This window comes from Ipomoea nil, unplaced genomic scaffold, assembly GCF_001879475.1.
Source record: "Ipomoea nil cultivar Tokyo-kokei standard unplaced genomic scaffold, Asagao_1.1 scaffold0804, whole genome shotgun sequence".
NCBI classification, from domain to species: Eukaryota; Viridiplantae; Streptophyta; class Magnoliopsida; order Solanales; family Convolvulaceae; genus Ipomoea; species Ipomoea nil.
In genome coordinates, this window is record NW_017617232.1 from 1,667,753 (window position 1) to 1,695,509 (window position 27,757).

The 27,757-nt window shown below is 35.4% G+C and overlaps 2 protein-coding genes across 2 annotated transcripts; one reads left to right on the plus strand and one right to left on the minus strand.

The window, feature by feature from the left end:
* Positions 1 to 9,377: 9,377 nt before the first annotated feature.
* LOC109177217 (acyl-CoA-binding protein) lies at positions 9,378 to 11,995 on the minus strand. The gene is made up of 4 exons (XM_019326531.1): positions 11,846 to 11,995; positions 10,162 to 10,279; positions 9,986 to 10,048; positions 9,378 to 9,627 (listed from the first exon to the last, which is right to left on the minus strand). The coding sequence occupies exons 1-4, from the start codon at positions 11,855 to 11,857 to the stop codon at positions 9,551 to 9,553; spliced, it is 270 nt and encodes an 89-aa protein (XP_019182076.1). The 5' UTR covers positions 11,858 to 11,995; the 3' UTR covers positions 9,378 to 9,550.
* A 555-nt stretch (positions 11,996 to 12,550) lies between these two features.
* Positions 12,551 to 13,282, plus strand: LOC109177272. Its single transcript, XM_019326583.1, has one exon. The coding sequence runs from the start codon at positions 12,551 to 12,553 to the stop codon at positions 13,280 to 13,282; it is 732 nt and encodes a 243-aa protein (XP_019182128.1).
* The last annotated feature ends 14,475 nt before the right edge of the window (positions 13,283 to 27,757 follow it).

Sequence of the window (27,757 nt, forward strand, 5' to 3'; positions counted from 1 at the left end):
AAAAAGGAAATTCAAAATAACGTACAATGCATGTATAATGATTTGATAGTGAGTTAAAGAGTAACATCATACTACAAAATTCATACTCTTAAGATATAAAATTTCATATTACAAAACACAAAAACTCACAACACAAAATACATACACTTGTTATATATTTACTTATTTTTCAAATTTGATTTAGATAGAAAATTTATGCTCTATAGACAAAATTTTACAACACAAGATATAAACTCACCTAACATAAGACACACAATATATATGTTGTGTATTACACCTACAACTACTAATTTGTTTCAAGTACATAATTCATACTTTTAAATTACAAAATTTCATACACAAGCCACATACACATACTGTATAGGGAAAAAAAATTGTAACTTGAATTGGACAACCAAACGATCGCCATCAAAATTAAATAAATCGTCATTCGAAAACAACGTCGTACAAGCCCAGGGTCCACAGTATAATGATTGTTCCCATTTGATCTACCATGTTATATATATATATATATATATATATATATATATATATATATATATATATATATATATATATATATAAATCTACTATACTAATAAGAACCAAAAGAAGTTAGGCCTATAATGGACTGAGCTAATAGCCCGTCGTGCGAGCCTCCCACTGGGGGCTCGCTATGCCAAAAGCGCGAGTCACCTTCTTCTAGGCTCCGCTGGACAACCGTCAAATTATTAAATCAAATGAATGGTTCAGATTGTTCAAATTTTAATTTTTCCTTGAGATTTCCAAATTTATCCTTAATTATATGATTTCAATAAGAAATGTCTTATGTTCGAACCCCATCACAATCAAAATTCTCTTAAAAATTATATTCTCCATTAACTTACTCATTGATTTCAATAAGAAAGGTCTTAGGTTCGAACCTCATCCCAATCAAAATTGGCATAATTAGTACTCTATTTTGCTCTTATTAAATTATAAATAATTTAGTAGCTACAACAAAACATAATACATATGCATTTCTTTAATTTAGAATTATGTGTCTACAATGTCTTTATTCAAAAAAAAATATTCATTACCAATAAATTAAATAAGAGAAATAATTTCACTAGTTATATTGTCTTTATTTTTACCCAATGTAAAAAAGTATTTACATACAAATTTATCAATTGATTATATTCACTACATTGTCCCTACAATGTCTTTATTAAAAAAATTATTCATTATCAATAAATTAATTAAGAGAAATAATTTCATTAGTTATATTGTCTTTATTGTTCTCCAATGTAAAAAATTTTTACATTCAAATTCATCAATTGATTATATTCACTACTTTGTCTATTATATTTTTTGTACATTTTTTTTAATTAAATATCAAAGGTATAATACAAAATAATGCTATATATTTATTTACCAAGTATTTTATTAATACCATGAAAAAGTATAAAAATATATATATAATTAAGCCAATCATATTAACTACTTGGGGGATTTGTTGACAAACAGAGTATTCAAATCACACAACAAATTGAAGTGGAAACTACCTCGCAATGTTCTTGTTTGGCAATCAGCAGTTAGCGGTTAGTGTTAGCAATTAGCAAATAGCGGATTATATTAGCAGGTTTGACCAGCGAATTATATCAGCGATTGATAAATTTCATAATTGGGACTTTAAGGTCATACATCCATATAAACTTATAAGTTATAAACATACTAACATACATGTATATAGGGATACAATTACAATATCACATTAATCACACAAAGAAATCCAGAAATCAGGAACCTGTCGGGAGTTGGTCAGTTGGGAGTTACAATTAGGGCTTCCACCATTTTCACAAACACAGGCAACAACTCCAACAAGGCAACAAGGTACAAGGATTCAAGGAACAGAAATAACACATATTCAATACAAATAATTCCAGAAATCAGGAACTTAGAGCCTTTAAAGGCTTCCACCATTTTCAAATTTCAAAGGCAACAACTCCAACAAGGCAACAAGCTACCAGGATTCAAGGAACAGAAATAACACATTCAATACAAATAATTCCAGAAATCAGGAACTTAGAGCCTTAAGGGCTTCCACCATTTTCAAATTTTAACAACACATGCAACAACTCCAACAAGACAGTGAAATTAAATACATAAATAACACAAAAATTAGGGTTTCTGATTTTACTTGGTTTCTCAAAAGATTAGCCAGAGAACTAGGGTCTTCTACGAACTACGAAGAGCGAATAGTCGAACTCGAACGCCAAAAGTTGGCTATGGCTTCCACCACTCGAACACTGGAAGTTTACGAAGAGCAAACAGTCGAACTCGAGCCACCACTCGAACACTGGAAGTTTACGAAGAGCGAACAGTCGAACTCGAACGCCAGAAGTTGGCTATGGCTTCCACCACTTGAACACTGGAAGTTGGCCTGGTCCAGAACAAGACAACAAGGTACAAAGATCAAGAAACAGACAATGAAATTAAATACACAAATAACACAAATTAGGGTTTTTTTTTTTTTTTTACTTGGTTTCTCAAAAGATTACCCAAAGATGAGAGAACTAGGGTCTTCTATGGACTACGAAGAGCAAACAGTCGAACTCGAACACCAGAAGTTGGTTATGGCTTCCACCACTCGAACAATCGAACACCAAAAGTTGGACACCAATAGAATGAGTTCTGATATGAGAATATATATATATATATATATATATATATATATATATATATATATATATATATATATATATATATATATACACACACACACACACGACATCGTATTTATACTTACTTAGCATAACCCTAGTTCTAATTGAATATTGGAGCGGTTGGTCTAGTTTTTTCAGTTTACTATTACGGTTGGCAGTTTGGTTGGGTGGAGACTGCCATGTCCCTGAGGGAAGCGACCATGTTTCTGAAGGTGATGGGTACGCTCCACGACAAAAAATATACATAGCTCCATTTGTACATCAAAATGTTATATCCAACATTTAAACATTCAACTCAACAAGTTAAATAAATAGAATAAATAGAAGATGGGAGGTCATCAGGTTGAGAAAGTATGTATAAACGAATCAGTAGTATTCAAAAAAAATAGAAGAAATAGGAAAAAGAGTGAAAAAAAAAAAAAAAAAAAAACCCTTTTTTTGGCTTCTCAAAGAACAATTAAACATTTTTTTTTATAAATAATTTAAGGTAACTGCTCCTTCACCCGTATTGAGTCATGATTTATGTGGTAGAATTAAATATAAATGGAAAAGATTCAAAATAGCCACTCAAAAAAGTAGATATATAGCCACAACATATATAATGATAGATTTAAACGAAGAGATATATACTAAACCAAACAAAAGTTGAGATTGCAAAATCAAAATAGGAACCTTAGCTTGTTGGATTTCTGACAAAAAAAACAAGCCAATATATAGACATATATGATCATCTGGACATGCATAGTGCTATTGATATTATTCATTCTTACTACTAAGCTAGCAGATCAGATCAGACCTATAGAATATGAGATTCAAACCACTTCATGCATCTTCTTCAGCTTAGCAATGAGACGCCCCCTCGCAACAGGACTAACCATTGCTGAATCTGCCTCCGCTGCTGCCGTGCCATTCGGGTCTCCGTTGTCTAACCGTAGAAGTGCTCGAATATGAATAGGAAGAGTGGGATCTTCTTCTAAACTGCTGAAATTCTCCAACCTCCTGATAATATCTGATGCCGCATTCGCAGGTACAGGTGTATTATCCAGGGCTACATTGATCATCTCTCTTGCGATGCTGAGAATTGAGCGAGTCAATAAGGCCCAACCCCCATCCATGAAATCTTTCTTTGATGCCTGCCCAATAAGTTGCCCCAATGATACTTCAATCCTCTCAGTAGTTTGTAGCATTGTCTTGGTAGTTTGCTCTAATAAACTCAGCTTTTCTGTCAATACTGATACATCCTTAGCAAGTAGCTTAATGGCTTTTGAATTGAAGTCATAAAGTCCAGGGGCATGAGACATTGTGATAACAGTCAGGCTTAGTGATTTGAAACAGATGTTAAAGACGGCAATGGTATTGATATTATGAGAGTCTGAAGGTTCAGTGGTTTATTCAACGTTAAACAAAAACATTAAATAGAATACAGAGCCACAAAAGAAGGAGCAGTTATACCTGTACCTCAGTACTAGGCAAATAAATAGATAAAATAAAAACTAGACTAAGGTCCTATTTTGTAAAATAATTAGCCTATAGATCAATTTTGACTTATTTGATCACTATTAATTATTTGACTTGATTAATAAATCAATATAAGTGTTTTGTTAATTAGCTTTTTGTAATTCCAAAATGCTAAAATTCAAAAATCAACTTTTTCAATTAGCTTTTTGAGAAAAAAGAAATTATACCAAACAACTATCAAGGACCGACTAAAATACATAGAGTCCTAATAAACTACCCAGAATAAAAAAAAAATGTAATTTTTTTTTGTTACTAGCTCTATTACAATGTAGTATCTGTTCATATACTTTCTCAACCTACTGAGACACAAAGAGCCAATAACGCCTTCATTGATGCTCGAACTCACAACCTTTCAAATGGAAGTCCAACCCGGGTACCATTAGACCATATAGTCCTGGTAAAAAAAATGTAATTGGATAAACTAATTTTTTTTATTATTATTATAAGGAAGGGGATACCCACATATACAACTAGAGTCCTAATAAACTACCCACAATAATAAGAAATGTAATTGAATAAACTAATTTTTTTTTATTATAAAGAAGGAAGATACCAACATATATAACTACTACATTAGATGTCACCATAATGACCTCTACTAAGGAATAAACTAAAATTAACCAGTTCTACCAGTTACTTAGCTAAGTAACTCTTTTTTTTTTTTTAATTAAATTATTTTTTACCGATTATTCATTTTCTTCATATACGATACCAAAGACAAAGAAAGACTTTATTTCTGGTTGTAGATGAAGAAAAGTCTTCATCTCTAGCACCGAAGATGAAGGGAAATCTTTTTCTATCGCCAAAGACGAAGAGAAGTTTTCGTCTTTAGCTGTAGACAAAGAAAAGTCTTCATCTCTAATTAGAGATAAAGAAAGGCTCTTTGTATTCTATCAGAGACAGACAGATATCTCTTTGTCTCTGGCCAGTGCCGTAGACGAAGAAAAGCCTTCGTCTCCCGGAGACCAAGTGAACATGTTTTTTTTAATATTTATTTTTTTTTAATTTTTGAAAAAAAAAAAAAAAAAAAGAGTCTAACTCAGTTTATTCATAAAAAAAAAAATAAACAAATTAATTTTTAAAATTTTAAATCATGTCAATGATTTTACCAAAAAGATCGAACAAATTAGTTTGGTTGCATGGATGTGACTTATTCGAGGGGTTACTTGCACTTTTGAAAGTTGAATGGTCGAATTATATTTTTGTGTGTAGTTAAGTGGCTATTTTGAACTTTTTCCATTAAAAAAAATAAGTTAAATTATTAACCAAAAAATTTATAAGAATCTAACAAATTGAATTAAATTAACTTATGATAAGCTTATAGAATTAAATAAATAAAATATAATTTGACAAAATTTATTGGGCAACAAAAGAGTTAATTTCAGTGAAGATCCATCGTCTTTTGTGATAATTTCACATTTAGTCCTAAACTATCATTTTCGCCTTCAGTCATTCCAAACTTTTAATTTTTGGACACTTTTAGTCCTAGCTTCCTGGATCTTTTCCGGCCAATATCCATTTTAGGCCAGGATAAAACTGTCTAATCAACTTATTTTATTCTCCATAAAACATTTTTACCATATTAATGGGATAAAAACCCTAATTTCTTCAACTCGAAAGCTCATCATCAACTATTCAACTATATATGTCGATTATGATTTCCCAATAACGTGTGTACCTTAACATTTGAAAATCTCTTTCTGTCTTGTAATAACAACGTAACATACAAAGTGAAATCAGAGAATAAAATATGAAGTCGAAGTCCATCATTCTCAGGTCCTTTTTCTTGTGGGAAACCACCTAAAGTTTTTATCTTTTTTAATTTGAGCCTCAACTTTTTATGGCCTATATATGTTCACCTTGCTAACTCCATTGAGTCCATTCTATTGAGATTTTTTGAAACTTTGGAGCTTTTGCAAATGATGATGATGGATATATTAGGAATACGTTCGGGGCAAACCGATCCGGAGAGGAGAAGGCGCGACATGGGAGGCCAAGGGTGACCCCGGCGGGGTTGGCCTCAGCTAAGGTCGACCCCGGCTGGGGTCGAGGTCGATGTTGGCTGGGCTCGTGATCGACCCCGGCTGAGGTCGAGGTCGACCCTGGCTGGGGTCGAGGTCGACGCTGGCTGGGGTCGGCCCGAGGGCGGCCCCGACTGAGGCGTCCCCGACCACGTCCGCGTGCAAATGGACCCGGTCAAAACTGTGATCCAACCGGCCCACGAGAATAGGGTGGACGGTTGGGAGGTTAGCTAGTATAAAAAGATATGTTCTTGTCTTGTTATGACATCTACTTCTTGGTCTGAATATTACGTTCACATTGTAATTCTCCTACGAATCATTATCAATACAAAAGTTGTTCCCGCGACCTATATTCATTGTCTTTTCCTATTTATTCTCTATTTATCGGGTTTAGTAATTTGGGCTATCTCGAGTTAATTAAATTCATCAGATGGTTTAGTTGAGATGAACAACAAAAGAGATGTGCAGTGCCCATGCGAGTCACTCAGGTCCCGAAAGGATCAGAATTCAGAAGTGTCCAAAGTTTAAAAGCTCGGGATGACTGAAGACAAAAATGATAATCTGAGACTAAAGATGAGTGACCTGACCTCTACTGAAATTAACTTGACAACAAAATATAAAAGGTCAAATTAATATTTTACCCTTATTCATTTTTCTTTTGCAAATTTAATTAAAGGTATTACAATAGTACGAGGACGTTTTTGTCCATAAAAATGAGGTGGACACTAATAACACAAGAAAAATGGACAAAAATCAATGGTATAATCTTAATTAATTCACATATATGAGTTTTAGATATTCTTCTCCCAAAGTTGAATCCCCAACCCTAAAGCTCCCCACATCCCGGCCTGACAGAACATTTGGGAGGATGTAAATCACGGTGACTCAATGGTTCAGCGGACAGGGCCAAATGCCGTTGCGCACAAGGAATCTGCCCACTTTGGACATAATTCCGAATTTTAGATATTCTTTTGAACCTCAAAGTTTCTTTTTTTTAAAAAAAAAAAAAATCTAGTATACATATTACATGATTTCAAAATTCAAAGTTCAAAACCAAAAAAAAAAATAAAATAGAGAGAGAGAGAGAGAAATAACACAAAGCATAACTTTTATTCATTTGAATATAATTTTCTTCTTCTCTTCCAATGTTTTTTTATAAATTAATCAGTTAGTATGTATTCTTAATAGTTCATTAGGACATGCATTTGCTAGTTAGATTTTATTTTTAATTTTTTTTTAAAAAAAAATATTTATACATTGAATATATTAGTTAAAAATAATAATGATCATGGACAAAATAGTTCGCGATATTTACTTATATTTTGTAGATAATTCTTTCATGAAGAATCACAAAAAGGAAATTCAAAAAAACGTAAGATGCATGTATAATGATTTGATGGTGAGTCAAAGAGTAACATCATAATACAAAATTCACACTCTTAAGGTATAAAATTACATAATACAAAACACAAAATACATACACTTGTTATATATTTACTTATTTTTCAAATTTGATTTAGATAGAAAATTTATGCTCTATAGACAAAATTTTACAATACATGACAAAAATTCATAACATAAGACACACAATATGTTGTGTATTACACAACTACTAATTGTTTCAAGTACATAATTCATAATTTTAAATTACAAAATTTTTTAATTTTTTTTTGATATAAAAAAATTACAAAATTTCAAACACAAACTCACAACACAAGACATACACATACTTTATATGAAAAAAACTGTAACTTGAATTGGACAACCGAACGATCGCCATCAAAATTAAATAAATCGTCGTTCGTAAACAATGTCGTACAAGACCGGGTCCATGTATAATGATTGTTCCCATCTAATCTACCATGTTATATATATAAAATAATAAGATAAATACTATTGTAGTAGTTATTGTTTGAGTTAATTCCAGCAATGGTCCTCCGACTATATTGATTTTCCAAAATTAGTCCTTGACTTTTAATTTGAACACTTTAAGTCCCTTGACTTTCAATTTCTTTCCAATTGAGGTCCTTTCGTCAGAATACGGTTAATTGAATTTTAAATGAAGGGGTAAACTCATCATTTCACCTGCCTATGTATTATTCTTAGTATTTCTCCATTGTATACGCGATACATATGAAGATAATCTTAGTCAAAGCCCTGCCTATGTATTATTCTTAGTATTTCTCCATTGTATACGCGATACATATGAAGATAATCTTAGTCAAAGCCCTAAAATGTTCCTCGTCGTTTTCCATTTGCTAACTACTCATGTGTGCGTTCCTCTATTATTGAGATGTTTACAAGGTATAACAGCGAAATACGAAGGGAGAAATACGAAGAATAATACATAGGCAGGTGAAAGGACGAGTTTACCCCTTCATTTAAAGTCTAATGAACCGTATTCTAACGAAAGGACCTCAATTGGAAGTGTCCAAATTAAAAGTCGAGTACTAATTTTAGAAAATCACTATAATCGGAAGACCATTGCTGGAATTAACTCTTATTATTTCTAAAAGTCTACAAGAATTATAACTCAAATTAAATTTTACTTCTTTCCTTTTTTTAAGTTCTAAATCCATAAGTTTATTTGAAAATAATGAATAATAATTAGTTATTATATTTAAATAATTTAATTATTTGTTTAACATAATTAGTGAATTTTATTATGGATATATAATTTAAATATTATTATTATTTTAAAGCTTTTATTAAGATTAAAAAAAAAATAGTGAGTATCCCAATTTGATGGGGGCGAGAATGAATTTTGAAAAAGTTCATCCATGAAGGTGTGGTAGACGGAGAAATATAGGAGTGAGTCTAGTGGTGGATGTAATCAAGTCAAACCTAATCTATTTTTGGAATGATAAGTGAAATTTGCAATCACCGTCCAAGAATTTGCACTGGGTAAACTTCCGCCTTGTGACCCTAACCAGTAAAGGACCACAAGAAAGTAAACAAGCCTAAATTGCTTATGATTGGCCGACTCAAACCAAGAAGGTTTGAATTCGAACTCGTGACTTTATGATTACAAGTCTCTAACTTAGTCAGCTTGGCTAGGGTTACCCCAACCCGATCTATTGTGTGTACAAGGAATGGGGATCTATAAATTTTCTGGCATGCTTTTAAACATAGTACTATATCAGACATTTTTAGATTATAAGAAAATCATGCAATATACCATAGAAATAAGCCATCAATACCACAACAGTTTTATGCATAGATATGTTTTTCTCCAGGCTATAGGGAGATCATTAAATATAAGGCAACAAGCATGACTGGATAGATCAGACCATAACATTTAACTTATTGAGCAGGTGATTCATGCCATCAAGAAGAAGCTGCTGCTTCCTGCAGCTGTTTCACCTTGGTAATATAATCACTCATAGCTTCATCCTTGGATTTTCCTGCCGAAAAAAAAAAAAAAAAGTGCCAAATAAATACACATATATGAAGCATTCTCTGTAAAAAGATTGTTACTTTTTCCTCATAAAACAAGGGTATTTGTATTTTTTGGGGTGACGAGGGAAACCAACAGCCACTACCTGAGGCTCTGCACTGAGTAAACCTCGCCTTGTGACCCTAGCCAGCAAAGGACCACAAGGAGATAAACCAGCCAAGGTCGCCCATAGTTGACCGGCTTAAATCAAGAGGGCTGGGATTCAAACTCGCGACCTTGTGGTTACAAGTTTTTATCCTTAGCCATCTTGGTTGGGTTACCCCAAGGGTATTTGTATTTCATATCCAAGATTGGAAATACCATACCTTCAATAGCCTTCCAAGCATCCCACTTTGCTCTGTCCTTCATGTTGAACATACCCGGACGGCCTGGCAATTAAAATATAATCAGTATGAACAAATGGCACTTGAGCATCATACAAGCAGTACTGAATCAGTAATATTTCTCGTTTGCACAAATCTTGGTTGGAAAAATTACTCACTTGTGTTCACATCCCCAACTGTGGCTTGTTTGTAAAGTCCATAGAGAATGAGCTTGTTTTCATTGGTAGTATTCTCAGGCAATTTCTTAGCTTTCTCAGCGTACTCTTCAAATTCCTCCTGGAGAACAAGAATTCAAGCTCGAGTTTAGTAAGTTAAATGTCAAGCAGGAAATGTAAATCATTATCTGTATTAAACTTTAAACTGGTCCGTATAATAATTACTCCATATAAGATAAAATTAAATGTAAGTGGGGATTCACCAAACAAGAAAATTAGTTCCTAACTCTTTCTATCAAGACATTAAATGGTAAACGAATAGAAGAATGGATTATAAGTCAAATGCAAGATACTGATCACTGTATCTCGACCTTGAGGGCATCTGATTATCTAAGTTCGTCCTGGTATGCAAGGACATACTACCTAAAACTAACGAAAAGTGAATCACAATTATAATGAACACAACAAGTTTAGCAAGTTTTCTACCTAATCAGGCATAATACTGAGCCACCATGAAAATTGATGACAATCAAGCATAAAGTGACTCTTTTAATTGCGTTCGTGCCCGAAGTGCAATCCCTAATCTAGTAAATTATAAAGCAAGGTTATGGTCAAAACTCAAAAGTTGTGAATTTTAATGTGTACATCAGAATATACCGTAGAACCAAAGAAAAGATAACAACTAAAGACTAGTTGGAAATGTAGGATCATCGAATAAAGGTAGTCTTTTGTCAATTGCCACAGCACAAATCATGGAATCTGATGCAAATTACGATGGCGAAAAAAGCACAAGAAGTTGCGCCACATAAAAAGTACTAGTTCTTCGAATATAAGGTAAGGGGAGGCCAGAAAGATTCTCTATAACTTTACAAGCATCTTTCCACCTTCAAAAGTTATCATCCAAATTTGTAAACTATTCCTTTCCACATTATAATAACATTGATCAAAGCCAACATTACTGGGGTCATGAACATGCTAAAACAGAAAGCACAGAAAGAAAGATGCTATAATCACATATGAATATACACACGGTGAGTAAATATAGTTTCATGACTGCTTATCATGAGAGGAAGAGATCCAACAGCAGCATCAGATGAATCAACTCAATACTTAATCATGTCATCTCATTTTTATTTGCCTTTGTAGTTTCTGAGAGTTAACCAAATCTTTCTTTTTTCATCAAATCTCTGAATTTGATAGCAAATACAACAATAATTTTGTAGTTTTGTTAAGGCAGAGTATAGAACTTTTCAAATTACTTATCAGTACCAAAACCAAAAACAAGATCAGAAAACAGTATATATCAAAACCCATCAAAATTTACTGGAGAGACTATTATATCACTGAATATACACAAAAATCGAAAACTTTGAAATCAGAAATTGAACTCTTAATATTTTTACACATTGAAATTATAGACTCTTTTAGCCAAGATTATTCTTTTCCTAAATTTACCAAGATCTAGCGTCAATTTGCCAAGTGCCCATCAAGTAAAATCCCAACAAAAGCAAGGAGAGAACAAAACTATAACATCAAAATGAGAAAATGAGATTCCAAACTACACGATACATGAATGATAAATAGGGGAAGAACTCGCAGAAAACAAACAATTCTTGGGTACAAACAGAAGCGTATATGGATGCTATCGTAAGTATTAAAGGAAGCAAAGTGGGATTTAGGAACTTACCTTCAAACCCATCGTTGGAAATTTCAAGAGAGCTTTGATCTGCTTTGCTTGATTAACCACACTGAAGATGAGGGAAACCTGCAGGTCCGAGTGGTGAATATATATAATTATATAGTGCTTATCCCGATTTTCTTTTAATATTTTAATACTCCGCATAGAGAATATCGAAGCAAGTAACGCAATTGTGGCATATTCTATTTCGAGTAACATGCGTACCGTACAAATATACAATTTGCGTGTGGAAAATAATTTTGTTTGTTTTTTTTTTTTTTTGGGTGATAACTTGATTTCTTAAATTTGCCCCACTATAAATCTTGTACAGTTGTACATCATCAACTCTAAGGCATATTTATTTAGGGGGAAATTGGGACGATGAGAGAAACGCTCCCTAACGAGCGGTCGATGGAGGATCTCGACCTCCTTGAAAGAAGCACGAAAAAGCAAAAACACATCGGCGAGGACGCATTGATCATGGAATCGGATGCGATGAGGGAATAGGGATCGCATGCAGACATAGAGGTGGTGAGCGAGACACCGGCGGAGGAGATGGTGGGGCTTCAAGAGATAGGATCCATGTAGGCACCACGAGGATCGGGCTCGGACACGACACCAAACCAATCATGCCCATCAGAGGCACTGGCGTCACAGAGACGGACATATGCTGAAAGCGTTACTGGCCAGAACGCCCTTCCGGAGAAAGAGACGATGGAGCGCATAGCTGAAGATCCTGATGAGGTCTCGGACGATGAGGATGATGACCCACTCTGCCCGACGATCCACTTAACGAGAGCGGAGGTGGAAGCGATCCGGGCACCTTGGCGGAAAGCCCTTATCATCAAGGTGATGGGCCGACGAGTGGGATACGCTTACCTGTTAAGGCACCTCACGACCATGTGGAAGCCGAAAGGAAGGATGGAGCTAATTGCTATCGATAATGACTACTTCCTCGTACGCTTTGGATCGGTGGAGGATTTGGAGTTCGCTATGTTTGAAGGCCCGTGGATGATTCTGGACCACTACCTGATTGTAAAGCCTTGGGTGCCCGATTTCGATCCTCTTTCAGACACCACAGAGAAGATGCTTGTTTGGGCCAGAATTCCATGCTTACCGGCTGAGTACTACAACTACATCTTCCTTCGGAAGCTAGGGAACAAAGTGGGCAGAACTATCCGCGTGGATCAGGCCACCAGCATGGTATCAAAAGGGAGATTCGCAAGGATCTGCGTGGAAGTGGACATTACAAACCCACTAATATCGAAGTTCAACTACGAAGGCAAAGTGCGATCAGTGGCCTATGAAGGTGTCCATATGATCTGCTTCACCTGCGGGATATATAGCCACGTAGCTGAAGCTTGTCCGTCACTGGTCAGAGCAGGGTCTACACCGAAGGAGGTCCGGGAGGGAATAGGGCGTGATCAACACACCACGGCGGAATAGAATGCGAAGGGGATTGTCATTGGCTCGGAGCCTTTTGGTGCCTGGATGATTGCTCCAGGGCATAGGTCGCGAGCGGGACCTAGACAACAGGCGGCCATTAATGGGGCGGTAGGTGACCAGAGAATGGGAAGCAATACCAACCGGGGTACCACAGTCTAGGCGTCCAGATTTGCTCCTTTGGGCAACCAGGATCACATTGGGAATGACCAGGTGGAGGCAGAGGTGGCGATCGACTCAGGTATTGGTGGCGGCGAGAGGCACACACAACTGAGGGCCCAAGAGATGAGCAGACTGCAGGTGGCTTCAACAACGGGAAATAGAACGAGGAGGCCTAACGTTATAGCATCTGAAAAGCAAGTACAAAATGAACCAAATGAGGCTAGTGGATCGCGAAGCAAAGGTGGGGAGCCAGCCATCAGGGAGAGAAGAGGCAGTAGATCAGGCCCCAGGCGTGCGGCGGAGGAGGACGAACATGTGGTCACAATGGGTGAGCAAGGGGGCCTAGTCATTCGTTCTACAAGGGTGTTCATTGGTGGCGAAGCGGGCGATCTGCCATTGCCTGTATGGCAAGCCACTAATGAGCACCACTCTGATTCGCCGGACGGACTTGACGAGGAAGGGGACGTCGTCATGGACCTTGACGGAGACGGAGCTCAGTGTGCAGATACTGGGGCCGGAAACGCCCATTGAGTTTTAGTTATCGAGTTGGACCTGCTATTTGCTTTTTCTGTTGTGCTTTCTTCTTCTTCCGCTTTTTATTTTCCTATGGATTGTTTGCTTTGGAACTGCCAAGGGGCGAGTGGTAAGGCATTCCACCGCGCCCTCAAGAACCTCTTACAGGTCTATAAGCCAGGCATTCTAGGCCTTTTTGAACCTAAAGTCTCTGGGGCTCAGGCAAATACCATTTGCAATAAGCTTGGCTTCTCTGACTGGATCCGTGTGGAGGCCTTTGGCTTCAGCGGAGGCATTTGGGTCTTTTGGAAAGATCCAGTGCAGATCACTATAATGTACACTCACCCGCAATTCATTCTTATGCAGGTTGAAAAGGCGGGAGATCCCACGTGGTACTTCGCCCTGGTGTATGGCAGCCCAACGCACCACCTTCGTCGATGACTTTGGAGAGATCTTAGGCAGCCAAACAGGAATATAACAGGCCCGTGGCTAGTGGCAGGGGATTTTAACTCTATTGTAAGAAGTGAGGAAACTCTAAACTACACCTCGTTTTCTACGCAGCGAAGCTCCGATTTTGTTAATTGGATCCAGGAAGAGGGGCTCATTGATTTGGGTTTTTCGGGACCGCCGCTTACGTGGGTCAAAGATGGACTTGACAACAATATCAAAGGGGCTCGGCTGGATCGCGCCCTTTAATTTGTAGCACAGATTGGCGAACCAGGTTCCCAGATGCTTGTGTCTCCCACCTCCCAAGAGTGGCGTCGGATCATGCGCCCATCTTTATCCAAGTTGAAAAGAAAAGACGAAATCCCGCGCCTTCACGGTTCGTGAACCAGGCTGCATGGCGCACGCATGACGATTTTCACAATGTGATTGAACAGGAATGGAGGCCAGACCAGGATGTCCCAGCAAATGTGCACAATATTGCAGCCAAGTTGACCAACTGGAATAAAACTGAGTTTGGCAATATTTATATACGTAAGAAGATCCTGCTAGCCAGGTTGGGCGGGATCCAATACAGATTTTGGCCACATCTTTCCACAAGGGCTTGGCTAAGCTGGAAAAAAAAACTTAGGGTTGAGCTAGAAGAAACCCTCTACCAGGAAGAGTTACTTTGGTTCTAAAAGTCTAGAGAGGAGTGGATCGCGTCCGGTGACAGAAACACCGCCTTTTATCATGCAGCTGCGACCGTCCGTAAATCGAAGAATACCATCACTAGCCTACGATACCATCTTGGGAATTGGATTTCAGATGAAAACGAGCTCAAATGTCACATTCAGAACTACTACCACCAACTCTTTACTGGTGAGGACAATGGGAACCCCGGCCATGGAACGTCAGCGACCTTCCCGCTTTTGTCAGACATGGAATGGCGACTTTTCAACAGGCAGGTCACCAAAGAGGAAGTCCATCAGGCCCTGGCTGACATGAAACCTTATAAAGCCCCAGGCCTGGATGGCTTTCCCACTGCGTTTTACCAGCACACCTGGGAGGTAACAGGTGAGAACATCTTTAGAATGGTGCAAAAGGCTTTCACGACTGGTCACCTTCCTGAAGGTATTAACGACACGTTGATTGTTCTCATTCCCAAAGTCACGGGCCCGGAGACCATAAAGCAGTTTAGGCCCATCGGCCTCTGTAATGTGAGTTACAAAATTATAACTAAAACCATCACGAACAGGCTGAAATCGGTCCTTCCCAACCTTGTCGGCCCTTTCCAAAGCTCTTTTGTGCCGGGGCGGCAAATATGAGACAATGTTATCATCGATCAAGAAGCTATGCACTCCATGAGGAAAAAAAAGGGATCTACCGGTCTCATGCCGATTAAGCTAGATCTCGAGAAGACGTATGACCGTTTATCTTGGGATTTTATCGAGGACATCCTCGAGCATGCGGGCTTTAACGAAAGTTGGGTCAAGGTCATTATGAACTGCATCCGAACACCAAGGCTATCTATTTCTTGGAATGGAAAACGGCTCGACTCTATCACCCCGGGAAGGGGCATCCGGAAGGGTGACGCGATGTCCCCCGCTATCTTCATCCTGTGTATGGAGCGCCTGAGCCAGATGATCGTCTAAGCAGTCGAGAGTAAGCTTTGGAAAGGTATTACTTTTAGTACGCATGGACCAACTATTCCTCATCTTTGTTTTGCAGATAACTTGGTTTTGTTTTCGGAGGCAACAGTTGATCAGGTGGACATCATTCAGGGGTGTCTAGACAAGTTTTGTAAAGATTCTGGGCAAAAAATTTGCTTGGACAAGTCACGAATTTTGTTCTCGCGGAACATGGACGCAGCACTGGCAGTGACAGTCACTAACCGGATTGGTATTGAAGCCACTATCAATCTTGGAAGATACTTGGGAGTTCCATCCCTGCATGGCCGCGTCACGTGTAACACTTTTTCGGGGCTGCTGGACAGGATCTCAGCTCGGCTTGAAGGGTGGAAGTCCAAGACGCTCACCACGGCGGGACGGGTGGTGCTTGCTAAATCCGTCCTAAACGCTATTCTGGTCTATACTATGCAAACGATGTACTTGCCTAAAAGCTTGTGTCTAGAGATGGAGAAAAGAACTAGAAAGTTCATTTGGGGTACCTCATCTACAGGCGGTAAGAAGTTAAGCCTAACAAATTAGGAGGTGGTAAAGACACCAAAGAATATGGGTGGCCTGGGGATCAGAAAACTCCATGAGCTAAATCTTGCGTATATGGTCAAGCTAGGGTGGAGGCTCAAATCGGAGGCACAAAGTTTGTGGGCTCGCACTGTGGAAGCGAAGTACAATACCACTGGGAGTCCCAAGCCTCCATTGTGCGACGGAGGAAGGCTTCAGCTGTATGGAGAGGGATCAATGAAGCTAGCAGCTACCTAGAGAATGGAATTACGCCTGTAGTGCGTAACGGAAAAACCACCCGCTTCTGGATGGATGCTTGGCTAACGACGCGTCCTCTTTACGACCAATTACAGATTCCGTTAAGTCTACCAGATTTGTATGCCTTCGTGGAGGACTACTGGGATCGGCGGCGAGGTTGGCGATGGGAGAAGCTGGCTCACACGCTACCAATGGAAGTTCTGGAAAGGCTAGCAAGCTTCTTGTTGGTCGACGACAACCTAGACGATGAGGTGGGATGGGGGCCAGATTTAACAGGCCGGTTCTCAATCAAATCAGCGTACGAGATAATCGTGCGGACAGCAGACAACCAACCGAACGGTGATTGGAGTCGTTTATGGAAATTGCGGCTACCGGGGAAGATCTGCTTCTTCCTCTGGCTCGTGAAGCACGGAAGAATCCTTACAAACGCTGAACGTGTTAGGAGGCATCTGGCATCTGACACATCTTGTTCTCGTTGTGCAAGGTTAACGGAGGATATGAACCACCTGTTCAGAAGATGCTCGGATGCGCAAGCGATTTGGGCTGCAGCGCTACCACGGAATGTAGAGGCCCATCTTTGCACCCTAAGCTGGGAGGACTGACTGTCCAAGAACCTGTGGGGCAATGCGTAGCTCAGGTTTGGTGAAAGTTGGCCCGAACGTTTCGGCGTTAGGCTTTGGTGGCTTTGGAGGTGGAGAAACGATGACGTTTTCAGACATGCAACCATGCCCCTAAGTCAGAAGAAGGGCTGGTTAATCAACTATGATGCTGAGGTCAAGGCGGCGTTCGCGAAGCATCGTGTCCAGGACAAGATCAGCGTGCAGCAAGAGGAGTCTTTAGCTTGGGTAAAACCAACTGCGGGTTGGATGAAGGTCAATGTCGACGGTTGCATAAAGGAAAATGGAGTGGCTTGTTGCGGCGGTATTCTGCGGGACGACAGTGGCAACTGGCAAGGCGGTTTCACTCACAACATTGGGCGGTGCCGAGCAGACGAGGAGGAAGCGTGGGCAATGCTTCAAGGTATTAGACTGGCAAGACATTTTGGTGCACAGAAGGTAGTGGTAGAGAGTGACGCTTTGGCTGTGGTCAACAGTCTAAGCAAGAAGGACAGCCACAGTGGCAATACTATTCGTCGTTGCCTCCTTGAGGCGAGATGTTTGGAGGAAGTGGCTTACAAATACGTCTACAGAGAGCAAAACTCAATAGCAGACCATTTAGCCTCGATGGCGCGTTCCCACCAAATTGGTGTCCGGCTCCTGACCGAGCCTCCTCAGGGTCTCCAGGAGGCTATTCAACAAGATAGAATTGGTGCCGGATGTCCTCGTGGATCTCTCCGACGAGTCAACAGAGGGCAAAGGCTCTCTTAGTTTTGTTTGGGTATCACCATCTTTCTGGATCAAAAAAAAAAAAAAAATCAACTCTAAGCCAATAAAGAGATAAATCAAACAATAGTTATTGCGTGGATCACGTTCTGTATGACGTTGTTTTTCTTAGGCCATGTTTAGTAAATGGCTGTTAGCTTATTCGGTTAATTAGAGCATATAACTAGTTGATAACATTAGCTAATTGTAGAAATGTGATCGATAAATTAACTGTTAGCTGATAGCTATTTGGTATAATTTATTTTCTCAAAAAGCTAATTGAAAAAGTTGTTTTGAGTAGCTTTTTGAATTTTAGCATTTTGGAGTAGAAAAGGCTAATTAACCAAACACTTATATTGATTTTTAAACTAAGTCAAACAACTAATAGTGGTCAATTAAACCAAAATTAGCCTATAGGCCAACTATTTTACCAAACAGGGCCTTAGTTTTATTTTTCGCGCGCTCGGCTACAACGTACACTTTTATAACTCATAAGATACATTATTCTAAAATATAATGTACATTATTCTAAAGCATAATGTAGATTATTTTAAAACATAATATACATTATATTACCTTAGATGTTTCATTATTCTAACACGTAATGTACATTACTATAACGTATAGTGTACATTATTTGGACTGTGGTCCACACGACCACAATCCACACAATAATTTGTCAATCATTATTAGGTGGACCATGGTCTACACAAGTTGTGTGAACCATATTTTGTATACTGTAAAATAATGTACATTCAATACAAAAATAATGTACATTGTATTTAGGGGATGTACATTATTTTTGTACTGAGTGTACATTATATTATATAATGTACATTCAGTACAAAAATAATGTACTTTTTGTTATGATTCACGTAACATTATGTGGACCATGATCTAGACAATAATTTATCATAATTGCCCGTTACCATATAGTGGATCGAGGTCCATAGTATAATTTGGCACAGGTGAAAATAATGACAAATCTTTTGTTAAAACAATCTTTTTAGATGGTTTGACGTAATGGCCCAAAACATAAACCAGACCGTTTGTTGTTTTAAACTTCAGATCCAATTGTGGAGCGTTATGCCATGGAACCGTGTTCCCCGTTCATGGTGAACACGGTTCCAACGGTATTAGTACACCGTTATCTTTTTTTTTTTTAATTAATTGTGTGACTTTTCTTCTTCATTTTCACATTTTGCAGTTTCACTTTAATTTGAGGTGAACAATGATTTCGGACATTCATAAATTATGAATTCATGCCTGCACATTCACTTTGGAATCATGCCTACACATTCCCGTCCGAAATCACGGATATTCATAAATTATGAATCCATGCCTGCACATTCACTTTGGAACCATGCCTACACATTCACTTTGGAACCATGAGATTATGAATTTTCAGTTATGAGATTATGAATTTTCAGTTATGAGATTATGAATTTTCTGTTATGCGATTATGAATTTTCTGTTATGCGATTATGAATTTTCTGTTATGAGATTATGAATTTTATGAAAATTCATAATCTCATAACAGAAAATTCATAATTTGATCAACGCGCGCCGTTAACTCCACATCCGCGATTTTTTTTTTTTTTGCCTAAAAACGACGTCGTTTGGCCTTGTGTTCACCATTCACGGTGAACACGTTTCCAGGGCATAATTTGCCTCCAATTGTCTGGGTTCTATAGTTTGATCAGTCCATGTTGGTATTCTATGCAGCAAACGGTTGCAAAAACGGTGTCGTTTTGACTAAAAACGTGTGTCCCACTTAAAAAAAAATCAGTTTCGATTCCCGTCAACAACATTATGTTGTTCATTCATTTTGGATTTTTAGTTCATTCATTTTAGATATTTAGTTCATTCTGGATATTTAGACGGAAATCGAAAATAGTTTTTTTTTTTTTCATTCATGCTGGATATTTAGTTCATTCATTCTGGATTTTAATTCATTCATTCTGAATTTTTAGTTCATTCATTCTGAATATTTAGTTCATTCGTTCTGGATATATAGTTCAAATTATGCACAACATAATGCTGTTGCTGGGAATCGAAACTAATTTTTTTTTTTTAAATGAGACGCGTGTTTTTAGTCAAAACGACGTCGCTTTTTGCAACCGTGTGCACCATGCATGGTGCACACGGTTTCACAGCATAATTTGTCGGTATTTACCAAAGACTTTGTTTTGTTTGTTGGTTTTTGTTTTTTTTTTTTAAAGAAATTTTTGAATATACATGTTTGTGAAAAATGGATAAATTATTGTGTGGAGCACGGTTCAAAATATCGTCGTAAATATTATGAGTAAAAATAATATACATTATGTGTTAAAATAATATACATATACAAATTGTTTCGCTTTGATTTTTAAAGCTTCATTTTGGTTTGCGAAAAACAATAATATACAAATTCAAAGCGAAATAATATACAAATTATATTTTCTCTTTTCTTTTTTATATATACTATAAAAAATTAAATTAAAAATAATTCTAGTCAAACTTTGTAAACTGAATTAGACACATCAAATAAAACAGAATTTTTTTGACATGACACTTTAATTATAATCTATATAATATAAAAGTTATTGAGCTATAGATTTTGTTTTTTTTTTTTTTTTTGTTTTTAAATATTAGTGACTCTATTACATTGTAGTATATGTTCATTTATACTTTCTTAACTTTTTGAAATACAAAGAGTTAATACCATCTCCACTGAAGCTCAGTCTCATGATTTCTCATAAAAAAATCGCTACATGTCATCTGAGCACAAAATGCTTAACATTTTTTTCTTTCTTTCTTTTTCTCCGTTAATGCAATTAATATATATGTGTAATGAGAATTATTTTACTTTGGACAAATACACCTATCATTATTCAAAAAGAAAATGTGGTTTATTACAAGCGTGGGCAATGCGAAGTAATATTGTAATCGACTAATCGGTACAAGCGTGAGCAGTAAAATGATTGCAACTTTACTTTGAAAGATAGGAAGCTTCTATGGCCCATCCATCCTTCACAGTGGCATGGTCTTTATAGCAGTCTGCCACATGATATCATCTTATATATATATTCATTAGGTTATAAATATTTCATCAAATTTCTCACTAATCTTATAAAGTCTTTCAATAACTCTAGTTTTTAATAGGACCAATAACGCTTTCACTGAGGCTCGAATTCATAATCTTTTAAATGAAAGTCCAATCCGAATATCATTAGATCATATAGTATTGGTAAACCTGTACGGTTACTTAAATAAGATTTTAATTAAAATGATAGTTTAAAGCATGCTAATTCCTATTACCACTTTTGACTTTTACACAAACTTAATATTCGCATTACTCGTCAACTTTGGAATTTTCAAACACACAAATCAAAATCAGCATCTATCACAACGTTAATCACTTGTATTGGGTGGCCGGATAGGATTGAGCATCATTCTTGTCATACCTTTGATTTAAAAACAAAATATCACTCTGTCCAACGACAGGTAACAAGTGGATCCCCATGATGGGAAGATATCCATTTTCACTACCATTTTTAAAAACCAATAAAGAATAATAAAGTCACCGTAAGATTCGATAAAATTGACAATAATATGATATGAAAATAATATATGTACTCTTATGGAGTAAAACTTCCACATGTATCATGATTTAATTTATAGAAAAGAAATAAAATAAAAAAAAAAAGTGTGGATTGTGACCACCAATTTTTCTAAATGAATCAGAATATGATACTTAAGTTGGGAGTAAGAAATGTAGTAAAAAATAGGAATATGTGTAGTATTACTTATATATCATATATTGATACTTTTTTATTGATGTAACTACATATACAATATACATACCAATCGTGATTGCATTTTATCCTTATATATAAGTATAGAAGTATGTTAGTTACTTTTATACAATGGCCTTGTTTGGCAATCAGCAGTTAGCGGTTTGTGTTAGGGATAAAAAATAGCGGATTGTGTTAGCGGGTTTGACCAACAGATTATATTAACGGTTTGTAAAAAGATATTTAGTAAAATTAGCGATTTAAATTAGCGGTTAACATGTAAAACGACCAAAAGGGTATACATATTATAATAATAATAATAATAATAATAATAATAATAATAATAATAATAATAATCAAAATAATCAAAAAAAAAAAAAAAAAAAAAAGTGATGTGGGATCAACTGATCCCACATCGAAAACAAATAATGAGGAGGGCGTTGAGCTCCCTCATTAAAAGGGGAGCTCAACGCACCCTTCTACTTCCCAGCCCATCCGGTTCCCAAATCGGATGGGCAGGGAAATAGAAGCCTCAGGCTTCATTATCTCCTTTGAATGAACATCGATTTTTTTTTTTTTAATTAAAGTAAGGTTTTGGGCATTTGCCCAAAATGCCAAAGTGAAACGCTGCTATATCAGCGTTTCAAAAATCAGCGGTTTGGAGCAAACCGCTGTTAACCAAACAATGTCTTTGGCGTTTTGACATTGTTGGTGAATCTGTCAAAATTTTGACGGATCCGTCAATAACCAAACAAGCCCAATTTATTAATAGTGGTTGCACATTATGCTAATTGACTTATTTGTAAGTTATGATATCTTAGAGCTACTATTGAATTTTCTTCTCCCAAATACAATCTACTGAACTAGTGAGCTGAGCTAAGCCCGTGCGGGAAACAACTATTGAATTTTTCTTGGGTTGTGAGTTAGAGAAGAGAGAATCGAGAATCGAGAAAAGAAAAAAAAAATTGTAAAAGTTACATGAATGACTTTTTGTGAGTCTTGTAATGATTTTTTTTAAAGTCTCCTGGTGCGCTGCGTTTCGCGCACTAGGCACGCCCTATGAGCGCATTATTGATTACTTTTTCCTTTTAAAATAAAAAATAAAAAAAATTTGACAATATAATTTCTTTCCTCTTTTTCTCACCTTCTCCTCATCTTACATGGCTGGCCAAAAACGTTTAAAAAATCACAATTATTGAGGATGCTCTTAATTTAAGTTGAATTTGTATACCATTGTTGTATATTAAAAAAGTACTATTCATGAGGATAGACAAGTGCTCGCAAATTAGTCAAGACTCTTCAACTATGAAGGGAAGAAAAAACAGAAAACTCGAATGAGCAAATTACATTTTTAGTCATTGATCAATTATTATGACAATGTCATATTTAGTCATAGTCTTTTAATTTTATCACATTACATCAGACTTTCATATGTTAGCCACATAAAATTAATTCTCTTTTAAAATTCTTGTCATTCCACAATTTAATATTAAATATGAACTAATATGTAATTTCATCATTCAATTAAAAGAGTTTACAAGAGAGTGGAGAAATTACATGTTGGGGCGGGCAAGATTTTTAAATGACAAAATTACATGTTATTAGCTCTCTTTATTAAAAGTAGAATGACAAAAATTTAAATAAATTTCTAATTGTGGTAAGAAACTAAAAATCAAATATATAATGATGTAAATTTAAAAGAATATCACTAAATGTTACAATAATTGAAAACTAAAAGTGAAATATTACTCAAACTCTAATATCTAAGCGTACTATATCTAATGTACAAAATGTAACGGTAGATGATAATACCAATTACCAACCCATTTAACCACCGTATTTAACAGCAAAACTTTAAAAAAAAAAAAAAAAAAATCAACTGGAATACTTCAATTTCTTTTATCTTGATAAATCTTAACTACTATACCAACCTCCCATCGTTATACGGTGAACCATGATTCAACACGATACTGTTTCATTTAATTAAAAGAAACGGATGTTAGTTGTTACCGTGAACCAAGGACATATTACATTACAAATATGTATATTGTAAAATTAAGATGTATGTAGTAGAATTAAAATGGTACTTTAGTGTTTTTATAATGAACTTATTGTGTGTAGAAAATTAAATAAATAACAAAGCTCATACATATATGTATATTGTTAAATGAACATGTAATAGAATTAAAATAATACATTAGTGTTGCTTTAATGAACCTATTATATATATAAAATAAAACTGAATAGTATAGTTCATACAAATATATATATATATATATATATATATATATATATATATATATATATATATAGTCAAATGAACTTGTAGTGAAATTAAAATAACAGTTTCATTTTGTTATAATGAATTTATTATGCGTATAAAATTAAATGAGATACAGAAACATAAACGGTAGTTAAAATAATACTTCAACGTTACTACAATGAAACTAATATGTGTAAAAAATAAAACTAAAAAAAATAGATGATAATAATTGTTTTTTTTTTTAAATTAAAATCTAACGATATCATTTTACTTCATAATTCAGGTTGCTAAATGATCCTCGATAAAATTTGCCACCAACTACGATCACCTCTCGATCCTCGTGAATAAAATTCAGTTACATCATAACCATATAATTTATTTTCCGGAATTTCAGCTTATCTCATTCCTAATTTCGTGAAAAAAGGGGGAAAAAAAAAAGAAAAGGGATAAAGTACAAATAAGCCACTGAACTATTTGGAAAAAAGTAATTAAGTCATCGAACTCAAATAACCCTCAAATAAGCCATTGAACCCGGATAAAAAGAGCAATTAACATTTTTAATAGGTTAGCTCCAGGTTTTACTGACTGGATTGCCAAATGCTTATTTTATTTACGTTTTTTTATTAATATAATCCATCTACATAGTAATATATTTTAAAGTAATTATAATCAAAGTAGTTTTGTCTTGTCTAGATCTAATTTATTTATTTATTATTATTTTTTTAAACAAAAGATCTAGTGAAAAAATAATAATAAATAAACAAATCAAATCTCGACAAGATAAAACTATTTTGATTATAATTATTTTAAAATATAATACTATCCAAGTGGATAATATTAATAAAAATAATAATAAACGTAAATAAAATAAACATTTGGCAATCCAATCAGCAACAACTTGGAGTTAACCTATAAAAAATGTTAATTGCTCTTTTTTGGAATAAGGGTCAAATAGGCCATCGAACTGCACACGATAATGCAATTAGGCCACTGAACTTAAAAAACAAACAATTGATCTGAGTCCCTAAACTAACCAATTCCATTCAATTAGTCGTTTTTCAGGTTATTATCAGGTCACCCCAAATTTAAAATATTTATTTAAAAATTATTATTAATAATAATTATTTAAAATTTTTAAAAAATACCCCTCTTTTCTTTCTTGTCCGACGAATCATCTCAGCTACCATGTTTTCCGGCGTTCAAGACCTTAATTATCCCAGCATCCCCGTGTATTGATTAATCCGATCCCCTATTACATAGCTGGAGAATAAAGCAAGCAAAAGTGTATCAACAAATCCATCTGCAAGAGTGTCTAAAACTCAAAGCTCTATTTATGCAGACCGCCGAGAGAGCCGCAGAGTTTGGGCGACGGTAGATTCATTGTAGTATAGCAGAATGGATTCATGTATCAAAATCAAACCAATAAAAAACCAACCTTGCACTGTTATATACAAATAGATACTTGGAAATGGGGAAAAACAGTAAACAGAAAACGGAACACGACATGGGAGGGTAGGGTTTTCATTTCTGCAATTCTGTGCGTATGGGTCCGATTTGAAAAGTCAAAATACGACTTTGTTCTTGTCTGTTCATCAAATTATAAATTTTTGTTTGAAATTCTCTTGAAGCATTTATATATTGTTTGGTTGTTTGTGGTTAGAATCAGTTGATTTGGAGCCATCATAATCAAATTCGAGCTTGTCGCCGCCAAAATTGCAATCCACGACTTTTCCGGTGATCTGAATTTGCAGCAGATCCGGCCGAAGGATCGGGGGAGAAAGAAAAGTAATACAAAAAGACTAAAATACCTTTATTTATTTAAAAAAAAATATATATGGGGTGACCTGTTAGTAACTTGAAAAACTTGTAAATTGGACTAATTGAATGAAATTCGTTAGTTTAGGGACCCAATTGTTGTTTTTTTTAAGTTCAGTGGCCTAATTGCATTATCGTGTGGCAGTTCAATGGCCTATTTGACCCTTATTTCCTCTTTCTTTTAGGGTTCAATGGCTTATTTGCTCTTTTTTTCCGGGTTCAATGGCTTATTTGATGGTTATTTGAGTTCGATGGCTTAATTGCTATTTCCCAAATAGTTCAATGGCTTATTTGTACTTTATCCCAAAAGAAAAAGAAAGCAACAACAAGGAAAAGTACAAACCGTCAATGATATTGTAAAAGAAAGAAAATTGTGAAATCTAATCTTAAAAGAAAATAAATTGTTTTAAAAAATGATGAACTATGGAAATTAAGAAATATATAAATGAAAATTTAAGAAAGCAACAAGAAAGAAAAATACAAAACGTACGAAGATATTTACGAAGACAGCTTGCTGAAATTGTCCACGTTTATTAATAGCCATGTCCTTCTCATGCATGTACTTAATTAAATTATTAAATGAAAATAGGTACACAAATTAAAGTCGGCAAATTATTGTGGGGACTATAGTCTGCACAATGCTGTATGGACCATAATAAAAAGTACATTTTCAATATATTAAAAGTATATTATTTGTATACTGAATGTATATTATGCAAAATAATGTACTTTCAGTACTCAATAATATACTTTTTTTCTGAATAAAATATATATTTTTAATATATTAAAAGTACATTATTTATGTATTAAATATACATTACTTGATAATATGGTCTACACAGCTGTATAGATTATAATCCACATAATAATGATTGATACAAGGCAGTGAATCTGTCTTGTTCAAATATTTAGAAAGCACATTTTGCATTTTTTTATTATCAAATATACCATAATTTAGTCCCATATGTTATTTTCATTACCCAATTAATGTTGACTCGCCGTAGTTTTTAGTCAAGTATATTATCATGTTTTCAATATTTCACTCAATTTGTTCATTTATTACTATTATTGTTTTTCTGTATAGCATGGAAAGTTGAAAACTTCGTGAGGATGCGTTTTCTCGTTTAAAAAACGTCTCGTCTCTGAAACTCGTTAAAACTTGAAACTCATTCGAAAACATTTTGTCTTCAAAAGTCGTTGAAACTTATCTGACAATGTTTATGTGTCATTTTTTTAAATTAATAAAAAAAATTGGATCATTTCATTATTATTAAAAAAATCATAAAATGGTTTCATGTGTCCAAAACTCATTTCCAGCGCAAATTCCAAAAGAAAAAAATAATGCACACAAATTAGAAATTTTCCCAACTCATTTTTAAAAATTCCAATCCAAATAAAAAATGGAAATGCATTGCATGGCAGCATGGGTTTGAAACAATGTTTTTTATTTTATTTTATTTTTTTATTATTGCGATCTAGCCTAATGTTAGTATTTGGTCAACATAATATGTCATCATTCTCGATTGGGATGAAACTTTGGTAACAGGGATGTCATCAAACCACAAGATACATGTGTGAAACAATGTTGGATGCAAAGATGTTAACATTTTTTAGTTTGCTAACTTATCTTTAAATGAAATTGATGATTTAAAGTATATATTTTGTTTTGTTTTTGTTTTTCGTTTTGTTATGTTTTTTTTTTCCCAAGGTTAAATTTTTTT

Coding starts and splice junctions, on each gene's coding strand:
- LOC109177217 (XM_019326531.1), bottom strand. Junction 10,049..10,161: donor AGTTGGGGATGTGAACACAA/GTGAGTAATTTT, acceptor TTTAATTGCCAG/GCCGTCCGGGTATGTTCAAC. Junction 9,628..9,985: donor TGCTTGGAAGGCTATTGAAG/GTATGGTATTTC, acceptor TTTTTTCGGCAG/GAAAATCCAAGGATGAAGCT.
- LOC109177272 (XM_019326583.1), top strand. CDS start 12,551: ATGGAGCGCATAGCTGAAGATCCTGATGAGGTCTCGGACGATGAGGAT.